General features: G+C 27.8%; 1 protein-coding gene across 2 annotated transcripts in view; it reads left to right on the forward strand.

Annotated features, from left to right (window-relative positions):
* The window catches only part of LOC136986344 (rap guanine nucleotide exchange factor 2-like), an 89,036-nt gene that overhangs the window by 51,130 nt on the left and 23,494 nt on the right, over positions 1 to 14,412 (forward strand). For both annotated transcript variants that reach the window (XM_067283851.1, XM_067283852.1), the window contains exons 3-8: positions 6,974 to 7,144; positions 11,809 to 12,027; positions 12,281 to 12,385; positions 12,464 to 12,654; positions 12,874 to 13,096; positions 13,217 to 13,378. In XM_067283851.1, coding sequence (XP_067139952.1) covers positions 6,974 to 7,144; positions 11,809 to 12,027; positions 12,281 to 12,385; positions 12,464 to 12,654; positions 12,874 to 13,096; positions 13,217 to 13,378 — 1,071 coding nt within the window. The remainder of the gene's footprint in view (positions 1 to 6,973; positions 7,145 to 11,808; positions 12,028 to 12,280; positions 12,386 to 12,463; positions 12,655 to 12,873; positions 13,097 to 13,216; positions 13,379 to 14,412) is intronic.

Below are 14,412 nucleotides of genomic sequence, written 5' to 3' on the forward strand. Positions count from 1 at the left end.
TATAGTCCTAATTGTAGTCTCTTTCGTAAACGAACCAATCAATTGTCCAATTTTCTTGTTTTTAGAAAATTTCTTTAATGCAAATTCGTATTTCCAAGGTTATAAAATTGTCATATGTTTTATTACATATTTTCTATTTTTTTAGTTCTTTTCAATAGAAGTTCGACCTAACATCTGTTGTGATCTCTTTAGTGTTCATTATCCTAAAATAATACCTTAGTTCTTTCTTATATGCAAAGTATTTCGTACAACTGTTTAGGAATAGTTTTCCTTCTTTCAAATATTCTTTGCTGTTATCTATAATACATTTTTTAAATTTTATTCTCGGATAAAATTCGTTTTTTTTCCTTTCTTATTTCACTCGCAATTCGTTTTTTGTATAAAGTTTCATATTTACGATAAAGTGCCTTTTTTAAAATTATTTTCAGTCGTTGCCTCCAGATATATATATATATGTATGTTCTAGTCTATGAGATATAATCTTATATTATTTTATATAGATATAAATACGTCTATATTTACGTGCATATTTATGTTGTACAGTCTTTAGTTCATATTCTTTGAATATCTTTTACACGTTTTAACTTTCTTGATAATTATTTCCATGCTTTTAATCCTTGATATGAGTTTTATTTCAGTCAACAAAGAATGATAATCCCAGTATCACTCTACACAAATTATAATTTTCCATTCCATCCTTCAGTTTTTATTGTTCATTTCCTGATAGCTGCCATTATGATCGTTTACGTAGTTAACTCACCGGTTTCGTTATTCTTGAATCTAATTATTACCTGCACGCCTTGCCATTCTTTATATGTATTTTTAAACTCCATTTTTCTTGCATCTATCTATCCACGAATGACGGATGTTCGAGATTATAAATGTGAAAACTGTTTACAACCATTATCATCTGTTCAAACATTGTAAATAATACAGTATTACCGACTTTACATTAGTGGGCTGATATCAGTTCTTTCGTATTATAAGCTTGTCGTTTTATTCTGTAAGGGTAACGACTTTGAGTAATATGATCTCGAGGTCAGCAAACTGCAACTTCATCTATAAAGAAGACCGATAGGAATAGAGAGGAGGGAAAAAATCTTAATTTTCTTCATGGCCGGATTGGTGGAAATTCTCCTTAGCGTGTTATGTGCCATCCCCATGGAATCGTTGAGGAAGGCATGTATAAATAGAACTGGTTGTTATTGATTTGGCGGGAGGCGCGAGTGGATATTTTTCGTGTCCTTTCTCCTGTTCGTGTATTCACTCTCCCCCTAACTACTCGATCACGTATTCAAATTGGCCCGTCGGTCACGTGACTGGATAAATATTTCCTGATTACAGGGCGCATCTCCATCTTGGACGTCCACATCTGTAATCTCTACTCGACCTCGATGGTGGCTAAATCTGTTTACGCTATTTCTCTACCGTGTGACCGATGCGTCGCAACGTCCCGGTCACGTATCATAGACCCAAATTTCCATCCTTCTCGATGGTAGTGAGGAATAGAAATGCATAATTCTATTGTCGATAGAAAATTATTCATTCGATCACAGATAATCTCGATCGATCCAATGCAGAAATTGAAAGTTTACAGATAGACTAATTATTTCCCGGATAGATTTTTTCCGCCTTTACACGTCGGATGAGAAACTTCGGATGTCCTCGATCGTTAGATCTTCATCTAAATTTTAGATTTGAAGTGATGGTAATCAGATTTCGGTTTTAATTCTTTGCTCCTCTTCTCCTTCGAGTGGCATCTCCTGGGAGTAATTGCTTCTGCTAAACGATACTGGGATTTACCATTAATTTGCCATGGAAATCTTTACCTTTATAGTCTTCTCGTAAAGAGTCGTTAAGGGTCGCTGACCCGCACTTGGTTGTTGCTTTTAAATCTTTTGTAGTTTTCCTAACAGGTGGATGGATACTCGTGCTAATTCTTCAGACATTTCTGCCAATTACCGACGCGTTCTTCTCAAATATGTCATTACAGTATCAGCAATTTTCACGCCTTTTCACTTCTTCGTATTAATCAAAAGTTGTAAAAGAAAAAAAAATGTGAAAATTCTAAAAAAACAAACAAGAAAAAAATGGTCGATGGCATCCCCGTATTATTTATAAGGACTGAGTGCCAAGTAAAACGAGACACGTATCGGTACAGTAAATTAATCAGCACTTTCTCCACATCTCGCTAATCTCAAAATTACTTTTTAATTCTTTTCTCTTTCCAACCGTGAATAATTAGAATACAGTAGCTCTTCTCCCTCTTAAAAAGCCTTTCTAATTCTTGAAGTTTTTTTTTTTCTTTTAATCCCGATCCTATCGTCAAATCCCTGTATATTATTTATTATAGGAATTTTTTCAAACTTACGTTATTTCCACATTTCCTCATAGCAGATATCCGTATGTAGGGTTAATGCCTCTGCAGGTGTTTGTAATTTGTATTTTCTCAGTATCTATATTTTTTTCTTTCCCTTCCGCCAGGGAAAAAGACAACCTGTCATTGTTTTCTGTTTGGGTTAACGCCCGGATTTACTCTGTTTTAAAAGACATTTTACTCCTTTAACCGTTTCCTTTTACATTCTCGGATGTTTTTACAGACGAATGAATACTTTTAAATGTAGTAGAAAACGAAAGTTTTATTTTTCGGTAGGATTAAACCTTATACGATAAGTACTAAGACTGGGGAGAGAGGACGCGTACTTAACAAGTGATAAACAATGACCTTCTGCATGAGATCGTGAAAGTGTCATTAATGTATTGCATTGTGTCTGCCCGTTTTACTGTACTATTATTGTTGGATTCAAATGAGAAAATAATATAATTTTTTTTTTCATCAATTACATTTTGATGAAACCGATTTCAGTCGATAAACATTAGTAAACGTAGGGTTAATAGCGTTTATTGTGAAGTTCCTAATGTGTGTAACCAACTTCCACTAAGTATGTAAAATATTTGGTGTATGTATACAGGTTCTTAGTGTTACCCATACTCATGAATAATTAAACATAAATATACATTAAGAGCATTGTTTGCCATTGAATTGTTAGTTTCTCACTGTATTTCAGTGTATGTTGTGAATTGTTTCTCGGTGAAGTTCTGTTTAATTTATGTAGCCTACTACTATGCGCTGTATCTAAATTGTTGTAATGTGTAAATACACTAGCATTGAATTTAGTTTTTTATAGATTCAAATGAAATTTACAATTAACATACATTATAACATATCAAAGTTAAAGGTTGTGATGCCAATTTATTAATATTAAAATATTGATATTGCGGACGATGTGAATTTCAAAATTTTAAATATATTTTCATTCTGTTCGTTTATCAGAAATAAGACACAATAGAAAGTATACTTTAAAGATAATTTTGTAATACCAGATCATTAAATTGCCATTAAAATTACTACGTCTGTTACTTACGAATATTGTAAAGAAAAATGCTTAATGATCATTTCAGCAAAGTTTTCGTTTTACTATGAAAATAACCATTATGAAATATTGATGAATTATGAAGCGATGGTAAGATTATTCTCATAAACTGACTGACCATCTGAGAAAATGAATACGTTAGATGAATGTAATAATCGATGCCGCTGTATTACACCATTAGAAACAGTTGAAGAAACGTATCAGTACTTTTTTCTAAGTTAAAACTTTTTGAAATGTGCCTTTCATTAGTTAAATTATATTTCTTTTTATGTAATGCAGTATTTCTAGATTTTAATACGTAAAATAAATGTACACATTCGTATAAACATTGATTATTATTCTACTTAAAGGTGCTACAAACTTTTATAACTGAAATTTTAATGCTTTCTCATCATCTGTCATGTTCTTTTTTTACAAATTATGAAGTATGATACTAATAAAATTTGATAAGAAAGTATCTCTCCCGTGTAATATATGATTCGAAGGCGGAGGAAGGGAGTTACGCTTCTCCGACATCCTGCGTGCCAGCTTTTAGTTCAAGTGGAACGATAACGTGACAAAATAATATTAAATTAACACTCGATAGTGCTGTAATGTGTTAATACGAACAAATTTCAATCATGTGAAAATCAATACATTTCACGATTTAGTAAGTAAAACAAAATGGATTGTAGTTGCCGAATTGAAAACGTCACGAATCTGAAGGTAGGAAGTTCGCAAAAGACAGATTAGAACTGGCAGCAGAGAAGTATAAACGAAAAAATAAAATCAGTGACACGTTTTGTAGCGAACCGTACCCATTAAGTCATTAGATGGACCGAGACTGTAGAATACTTTTGCCAACAGTGTTTTTGGAGTGTCTGCGAGAGATGCTATGCTACATTTAACATGGCGACAGTGACTAATGGCAGAATCCATTTACAATATATCATTCGAATCTATCGATCGGGATTTTCTTCGGCTATTAATATACAGAGATGACACTTTGTTAGCTGCTACCGCACAGTTGTCAAAAGGAAAGATGACAAGTAGATTGTCATTTTTTTTTTCATGGACGGGATTGAAAAGGGGATCAGGTGGGATGAAGACACGAAACTCTGTAATGTAAAATTCACAGTTTCGGATGCTTTTATTCAGCAGTTAGATATTTTTGAGTATGAAGAACTGTACGCAAGTTTTTCTGTAATAATAATAAAATAGCGAACGAATTCACAAAAATAATGTATGAAAGTAATTGATTTTTTTAGTATTTATACTATATACAGCATTATAGTATTTTTATTAATACTAAGATATTGAAATATTAGTTTTATGGTTAATATCGTATATGCAGAATAGAATCAATAAAATTTGTTCCTGGTTGCACTGAAATTGTGTAAACGGTCGAACTTTACGCAATTAAATTCAATCTTTCTGGAAAAAACCTATAAAATTTATGAAAATTGAATTAACGTTAAGTTTCTCATAAAATATAACCGAAATATAGCAAACGTACAATAGAAACTCCTAAATGGAATTTAAGTACAGTATATCCATTACTCGTGTTTATATACATAAATAAAAATACTTGGGTTATCCAACTAATATGTCTGTTGGATAAAGTAATATATAGCATGACTCATAGGGTTTTTGCAATAAAAAAAAATTTTTTTTTGTAATAAGTGTTATGAGAGAAGTCTGCAAAGTAGTGGTGGCATTCAGATCACGTGATCGACAAAGTTTAGTTCGTGTTGAACTATCGATAAATGTCGTTAACGTCATTCCCGCAATTTTATCGGTCGTTAATAATAGTTCACGCATCCGACACGTGGTTGCAAATTGCGTTATTTATATTAATTTTATTTTATATTGTGAAAGTTCCTATTAAATAAATAAAAAGAAAGGAAACAAAAGTGTCTATTTATAATAATCTTTTTCGTTTATGTAACGAAAACAAAACTATTTTTGTTTTTGAATACAGATTTTTAGTGTGTTATCCAAATATTGTTTCACAAGCCAAATAGAAGGGTGCTGATTTTATTTAACACACTAAACATCCATTTATATTCGACTTTACTCACTAAATTGTAAAAATTTATTTAAAATATTTGGTGAGACTGGTAACGAAATTGATCCAATTTCCACAATCACGTGTCAGCAAGTTCGATTTTCTGTCTTCCATGTGAGAGTAGCTACTATAATTTTCGTAGTAAAAGACGACACGCAGCTCGATAGATGATGGATGACCACATTCTATAAGTTGATAATTGACAGATAGTTGCTTTTCATCTGGTGATTTTTGTCAGTTCATTTAATGAATACAGCTATTTGATTTTTGTAAAACTTTTTTCACTGTCAACTGTATTTTTCAATAAATTCAAATTATTTTAATTCATTATACATGTGTGAATAAAGAGTAATTTAGAAACTGATTTTACCTAATAAAATCTATATTTAAAGGAAAATACTGGTAAGAATTCTACATCTTCCTTCTATAAGAAAGGAAGTTATTTACTATCAGTTTTATTCCAAAAATAAATTTAATATCCTATGTAGAAGGGAAATCCATAGAATCGAAATAACTGTGTAAAAATGAAAGTATTGAAATTAGTTTTGTCATATGAATTATGATAAGTCAATCGATCTAATTTTGATGCATTACAACACAAACCGTAGATGGATAGTGTCAGGATGCGGGGGCATCTCTTGACTCACATCCTCCCCAATCGGTTTCCTTTAAGTGCAATTGGGGAAGTTAAAAATTCCAGTAAGGAAGTTAGTGACGTCAGAAAGGAAGTAGACAAACTACCATATCCTTTGTGCCATCTGAAAAACATGTACCGAGTTAATTTGATGTATTTCCATTCTTGAAGTTTTATTCCGAGATTCTTGTGGTTTAGAAATTGAGAAGCAAGGTGAGGAGTAGTGTGTAGGCTTTTCTTACAGTAATAGTTTAGTCATGCTAAATTTTAGTTGTTTGTTTAAGGACAGATTATTGAATTTGTTAGATATTATGTTTGGACTTTTGTCTTTGTTAATATTCTGTATAAAATGAGTCAGATATCATTTTGAAAAATATAATTTCATAATCAGTTTTTGTTACAATTATTATTAATGTGTATATATAAATTGCTTATTTGTGTTAAATTTTTATTCTTAAATTAGTTAAAAACCTAATAATATATATATTTTTTCATTTATTTATAAGAAATTTTTAGATTTTTAATTTAGAGAAATAAAAACTTGTTTTTTTATAATTCATCAAAATTCTGTTTAGTAATATAAATAATAGATAAATTTACAAAGTAACTACATTTACAGTTTTTTTTTAATTAATAATTATTAAATAATTGAAGTTGTATCTTAATAGTGTTGAAAAAACAAAAATAATGTGCCAAATCAAGGCAGGCTGTAGAAGTAATTGTACAAACTAATATTTTTATCAGCTCTCCCTGTTCCTTTCTTAGTATATTTTCTTTAGTATTGAAAATGAATACATGTATGGCAAATTAGCATATAATAGTAATAAGTTTTACAAATCTTTCATCAATTTATTTCAGATTAACCATTCTGACGCACAGCAATTGATTGGCCATCAGCAGCGGGTATGTACCATGAATGTGTCTTCAGAACAGGAGGAGGTGACGGGGAATGGCCGTTGTTTCCATTTTACTTTAGACAGTGCTGATATGTCACCCCATCATCTCCATGTTGTTGGACCATCTTTTCTCGTAAGTTATTTGCATAATTTAAGTTCTAATTTTTTGTTTGGTAAAATGAATGAGCTTAGTCCATATTATTTGACTGAAGTTAATACTGTGAGTAATTAGGATATATTTCATAAAAATTGAAATAATACCATTTGATTAATGACCAGTTATATTACTATTATTCAAATGCAAATTTTCTGTCATCTACAGCAGAACTGTTACTTATTCTGATTCTATACAATTAATCATTAGTCTGAACATCAAATGGACATTTAAGAAGAGATAAAAGTATTTTTTAAGGTTTATTGATTGAGTTGCAATGGATTTTTAAGAGTAATTAAAATACAGTATTTACATGAATGAATATTTCACAAATATTTTATTCATATTATTGATTTTATTCATTGCAAATTGAATGATGTCAATGAAATAGAGAAAATTAATACATAATTTTCACATTTTGTAAATTCTATTTTCAATATGAAAGAATAAAGTCTGGTATTTTAAAAGTGCATATCCTTTAGTTAATTCATGAACAAAGTTACTGAATTACTTAGCAATGATTATGTTGTAAGCAGAATGATTTTTTTTCATATAATGTTCTTAATATCCAGAAAGAAGTTTACACACTGTTTAATATTTCTGCACAATAGCAAACTTTAATATTAAATGAAAACAGAGTCCGAATATTTTTCTCTTAATTTTTTTAAAATATTTATTTTAAATATCTTAACTGGTAACTGATGACAAAAAAAAAAATTAGAACTGAAACTATCCTGTAAGCAATTAAAAAGCTGTTATGTTGAAATTAATATTGTAAGCTTCCTTATTACTGTAATGTATTACAAGGAAAAACTGATAAAAACATGTATTCAAGAGAATAAGTAATATTTATCTTCATACTTAGCTGAACAAAGAATTGCTTTCAAAAGAAATATTTGTTCTGCATTAAAGAATTATAGGTTGTTTACTGTCTTAAGCTGAATTGTCTCTGAAATGTAAAGAAGGAATTAATACTAATTATTTAAAATGTATTCTATTTTTTATTTATTGATAAAAGATCAATTAACAGGGTTTTTGTTGTAGAAAACAGGAAACTTATATATCCTTTAACCTTCATTTACTGTGATAATTATCTTGGATAAAACAGTAATGCTTTTTAATGGATGAGGATTCTAAATAATAACAATTATGTAAATCAAATTAATTATATCTTGGACTATTTAAACAACATGCTCTAGAAATTTCTTTTGATACCTTAACCTACAAGGAATGGTAACATTTTGTTCTATATTTTACTGCTAATTCACAAAAATTTTTCTTCAAACATTAGATATTTAATCCCAAACTTTTTAATTATAAAATTAGTGTGTCTATGAATCAAAATTTGAATTAAATTATTTAAGTTATTTTAAAACTTAAAAACTTTTAAGATTTAATTAGAATTAAAGTTCCAGTTGTTTTAAAAGCTTTTTTTAAAGTAATTTTAATATTTGAAATAAATAAAACCATTTTCTTTAACTGCTGAGACTTTTATCTTATAATCTAGAACAGTGGTACAAAATTTTTCAATTGGTTGACCAAACTGCATGTAAATCATAAGTAAGAGGGTCACAAAAATTTTTTTACATTTAATGTATATATTACTGTGAAAGACCGATATCTGGTGAATGTCTACATTCTGTGGTGAATGTCAGCATTCACACAGTGATTTCATGTATGTATGAAATATTTGCTAAATACAGTATCATTATTTCTCACTTACACCAACATTCAGCATGCACTGATGTGAATGTTGAATAAAAATATTGTTCCTAGCATTTAATCGTGGAACACTTTTTTTACAATTATAGTGTTTATAGTCTTGCCTTCCACTTCTCAAATTAGTTGCAGCTGCTTCTCTCAGGGACATTTTTAACCCAACCTAACCTTACCTAACCTAACATAACATTAATAATATAACCAAATATTCCGTCTTTCACCATCAGTCTTTCGTATGTTTTACCGGACATCCACCGGAAAATCTCAACATTCTCTAATTTTGGTCTTTCACAGTGACATATACATAAAGAAGGTATATTTCTATAATTTATAAATAATGTAACAAATATGTTTGTGGGTTGGATTAACATGTTCTGTAGGCCAGATATGAGCACTGCCAGTCGAAGAAATGTATTTGTGTTTTGATATCAAACAGACATTTAACTTGTCATCAAATTGTCTTTTCAGTAATAACTGTTTTTTGGAGTTGTCTTTGTCATTTTCTTAATGGAGAGTCTGTAAAATACAATTTAGAAATAGTTGCTTGTCATAAATTATATGAAACAATTTTATAATATAATTATTTAATATTATATAATTTTAAATACATATGAATTAATTATAATTTTAAGCCTTAATGTTTCTATAATAACTTCAATAAATCAATATTTTTACACTGTTAATTGTTATTTGAGATTTGGGTGCAGATGAAAGTATATCAGATATGTTGTCAGGATGTAAGTTTATATATCACTTCATAAATATTTGTATTAACTTTTAATGAATTTAAGATAAATGAATTTAAATTTTATTATTTAAACTATTTTATTGAAGCTGTAGCTACATTTGATTCTCATATTGTAGATATAGAATTCTTCTTTTTTTATATATATAAATTGAGAGTACAGTAGACCCTTTTATTTAATTGACAAAAAATTTCTGTCCTAAGGGAAAAACTTAACCTTTTTTATTTGCAGATAAAACATGCTAAAAGTTGGGTCAATGAGTATAAATCACTCAATGTATATCATAACAACATCTTATTCATACTTATACATTATAATATATTTTAATACATTTTATATTGTTTGTTGTTAATATCTAAAAGGCCATTAAATCAAATGTTTTTTTTTTTAAACACACATTTGATTTAATGGACTTTTGACAATAGCAGACATCTCCGTCTCTCCAATTAATCCATTAAATCAACTGTGTATTTGTTATTTTGTTTAGATTCTTATCAGTGGTTTTGTTTAAGTTACAAATATTTTTTACAAAAGTTTTATTTTTTGGAATTTATGTAGAGTTTTCATCTCAAATTACACCATATTATCTCTTTTGTAAACTTAAAAAAAAATAAATGAATTCTTTTACAAATCACTTGGTACTTTATTTGGATGTGAATACCTCATTTGCATATAGTTACATTTTAGTCTCAAGAATTGTATTACATAATAATATATTAAATAGTTTAACTTAACTGTCATCAAATTAAAGTATTACACAAAATGTTCTATGGCAAATTTACATAAATAAAAGCATATAAAATATATACCAAGTACAATATGTCTTCTGTAATGTGCTACTGCATTTACAAGAATGAACTAAAGTACTTCTTATTTAGGTTATAGAAATAGTTGAATGAACTAAATTAAAGGGTCAATGCCATTTTAGTATTTAATGCATTCTTAAACATGCATTATGGGTATGCAAATGGATCCGAAAAATGCTCTGTTTTATTTTTAACATTTTTGACCTTATTAAAAGGCTTTCATCAAAATACATTAGATTGAATATCAAAAATGTTTCAAATTGAACACAGTATTCAAATTTGTAAAATGTAGTGTGTTAAAACAATCTTGGAATAGAATATTTAAAGAATAGCAATCTATATTTTTCACATTTGTACATTGCATTCGATTTGTAGATTTCTGTGAACATTTTTGAAATCAATGTAATGTAGCTGGATAAAGATCTATTAACAAGATTAATTAAATGTTTGTTATTAAAAATTTTTGCTGCATTTTATGGTTTTGTTTTCTGTTTAAATTTTTTCAGTTTCTGCAATTGATTTTGATTAAAGTTTTAATTTTTGTACACTACTATCTATATATCTGTAAATTATATTATAGAATTAAAATATAATTTGGCAGTGACAAATTTAGGGAAATCAAATATTGCTATAGCCTATCTATGTCAGATCTTCAGTTTACACACATGAATCATTTAATTCAGATAAAATTTTTTAGTAATGATTGTATAATTAGTAATGCAATAAAATATTTCCATCATTTGCTAGTTCAAATCTAATTATATGTTTTTTTTCTTTCTTTAATGTTTTAAAATCCATCATGTAATTATTAAATTGATAAATTTTTGTAATGACTTAATATTGTAAAAGTTCTAGAAGTTGATTAAAAAGAAATCTAAAGCTTATCAAATTCAAAGGGTACATGGGCAATTTAGAAAAATATTTACTACTAATGATTAATTAATACATTATTAAAATATGTATTTCTGATTACTAAATACACTCAAATTGTTTATCAATATTATCAACTCTATATTTGGCAATTTGCAGTAACGACTGTTGATTCTCATAGAGAAACAGGAACTTGCAGATATTTAGATAATACCATGTATGTTTATGATGATAAACATTGCTGTTATTATCTGATGAATGGATGAAAAACAAGGAAAGATTCACTTTGATTCTAATAATATTCTTATAATATAAAAAAATTTATGTAATTGAAAAATTATTCCATTAGTTTATATACTGTATATTAGTAATGATGATTAAAAATTTATTAAGATTATTGATTTTATAATTTATTAATCAAAATCTTACAATTTTTAATATTTGATTACACTTTATTATACTTTAATATCAAAATATATACAAAATCTTATTTTTAATTTAGCATCCAACTGACTTCCATCCACTGCTACATCGTGGAGATGTTCTGCTCAAGTCCAATCGCAGTTCACATAGCAGCGATAGTTCCTCAGCTTATTATTCAGGATCGGACATCATCCACTCTGTCCCATCATCTCTCGATGATCCTGAAGTTGACTTATCTGGATTGGCAGAAAGCGCTGTTGATTCTGATGAAGAAGAGGAACTTGCTGAATCATTAGATGTATGTTTTTGCAGTATGACAATAAGATTAAATCATTAATGCCTCTTGACAGTTAAATTTTACACTGAATTAACATCTCATTAAAATTTTCCTCCCTGTTGGTTAAGACTGGGAAGGATTAATAATTATTGATGTTTTATATACTAAATCATATAATTATTTATCATTAAAAAGATAACTATTGTCTATTGTAAGAGCAGGAAATGAGTTGTCTGATCATTTTATTGATAAGAACATTTGTTTCTATTAACAGAGTTTAACAGTGAGAGATACAGTAAAAGAATGTTTGGACAAAAGTCCTTGTATGAGAACAGATGAAGATATAGAATTTCTTTTAGAATTTGTGAAACATTTGCCTGTAAGTGTAATTATAAAAATCATGATAAATATGTAATTCTGTGTTGATAAAATGCTTAAGACATACTTTTTTATTTAGGCATTTGCAAACATGACACTTGCAGTAAGAAGAGCTCTTTGTGCTGTAATGGCATTTGTTAGGTTTGAGAAAATGGGTAGTGTAGTCTTGAATGATGGAGAAGAATTAGATTCTTGGTCAGTCATAATTAATGGGCAGGTTGAAATAGAAAATCCTGATGGAACATTACAAGAGCTTCATTTAGGAGCAAGGTAAAATTCAAATTTATTGAAAATAAAACATTACAAAATTACATGAAAGACTTCTGGAAATTATAAGTTAAATTCTTTTAATTGATTTTCATATCATATTAAAAATTAAATCTCATTAATAAACCATTTATTTAGTATTTTCCAATTACATTGTTTAGTATTGTTCATAAATACAAATTTCAAAAAAATTAAATTTATGCTTGGTAATTATTATTTCAGTTTTGGTATTAGTCCAAGCATGGACAAGATATTTCATCATGGCATTATGAGAACAAAAGTTGATGATTGCCAATTCATATGTGTTGGATTGACTGACTATTATAACATTTTGCATCAAGGAGAAGAAAATACAAAGAAGCATGAAGAAGATGGTCGAGTTGTATTAATTACAGAACATAGAATTTTTGATGGAGGAAATTGCAAAGGACATGTTGTTATTAGAGTGAGAATAATTATTTTTACTTAAGAAATATGTTTAATATTTTCTTAAGATAAAGTTATAAACTAAAATCATTGTATAATTTTACAAAATAAATACTGAAAAATCAATATGCAATTACAGGGAACAGTTGATAGATTAATTTCACAGTTGGTGGAAGATAACTCCATGGATCCTTGCTACATTGAAGATTTTTTGTTGACATACAGAATATTTTCGTCTAGTCCTCTTCCAATTGCCAATAACCTTATAGAATGGTTTAATGATCCACATCTCAGGGACAAGGTTAGTTTTAACATGAAAGTTAAGATAATTAAAAAGAACTATTTATAAATCAGTACAAATAATGAACAAAGACAACGAATAATTTTTGTTAAAAGTTTTGCAAAATTAAATTTCAATATTTTTTTTAAAATGTCATCACAATGTACAAAAATATTGCAATCTTTTAAATTTCTGAAAACAATTCACTGAATGTAAAAAATGTGGTTTTGTAAGATATATGAAATCATTTATCTTGATGTAAAATCAAATATTTCATTTTACGTAAGATTAGATTTTGTTGAAATACCATTAAATACCATTATACTTTAAACAAAATTTTCCTTGGTTACTAAATTTATCAATATAAATATGAAAAAAAATTTATTTTTATGTTGTTTTATTTTAATTATTTAATATATGTATATATATGAAATTTACACAAATATATATAGAAAACACTGACAGATTTTAAAATTACGACTACATTAAACTTCCAAAATAATAATAATAGTTAACATAAGAGAGAAGTGTTTTTTACAAAGAATAAATATTTTCTATTTATATCAAAAATAACAATAGGTTATTTATTTTATCAATAACTCAAAAATATTTAGCAAATGAGTTAAAATTAGACTTTACTATAGATAAAATAATTTTTTGAGCATCAAATATTCATTTTTCAAAAGATAGCAGTGAATTGCAAACTACTAATAAAATATTAAAAATTTTTTATTTATTCACAATGATATAAACAAAAAATAGTAAATGTTATGTACAGTACATAAAGTTTTCTTCTTATAAAAAAAAAGCAAATAACTGTAATTTAAATAACTTAATAAGTAGAAAACAAAACTAAAGTTTGCGTAGTTTGATATCAAATAGTTTGCTTAAAAGAACTGAAATACTTAACTAAAAAATTATTTCACTCATATACATTTAAAATATACTCATAAAGAAGTATTTCAGTTTTTTTAAGCAAACTCTTTGGTATCATGGACTGTGTGAATTCTATTTTTATTTTCTGTTAATTCTCCATAAGATATGGGAAAGCTAAT

The sequence above is a fragment of the Centruroides vittatus genome, unplaced genomic scaffold (assembly GCF_030686945.1).
Source record: "Centruroides vittatus isolate TY-2023 unplaced genomic scaffold, ASM3068694v2 scaffold_1015, whole genome shotgun sequence".
Taxonomy (NCBI): Eukaryota; Metazoa; Arthropoda; class Arachnida; order Scorpiones; family Buthidae; genus Centruroides; species Centruroides vittatus.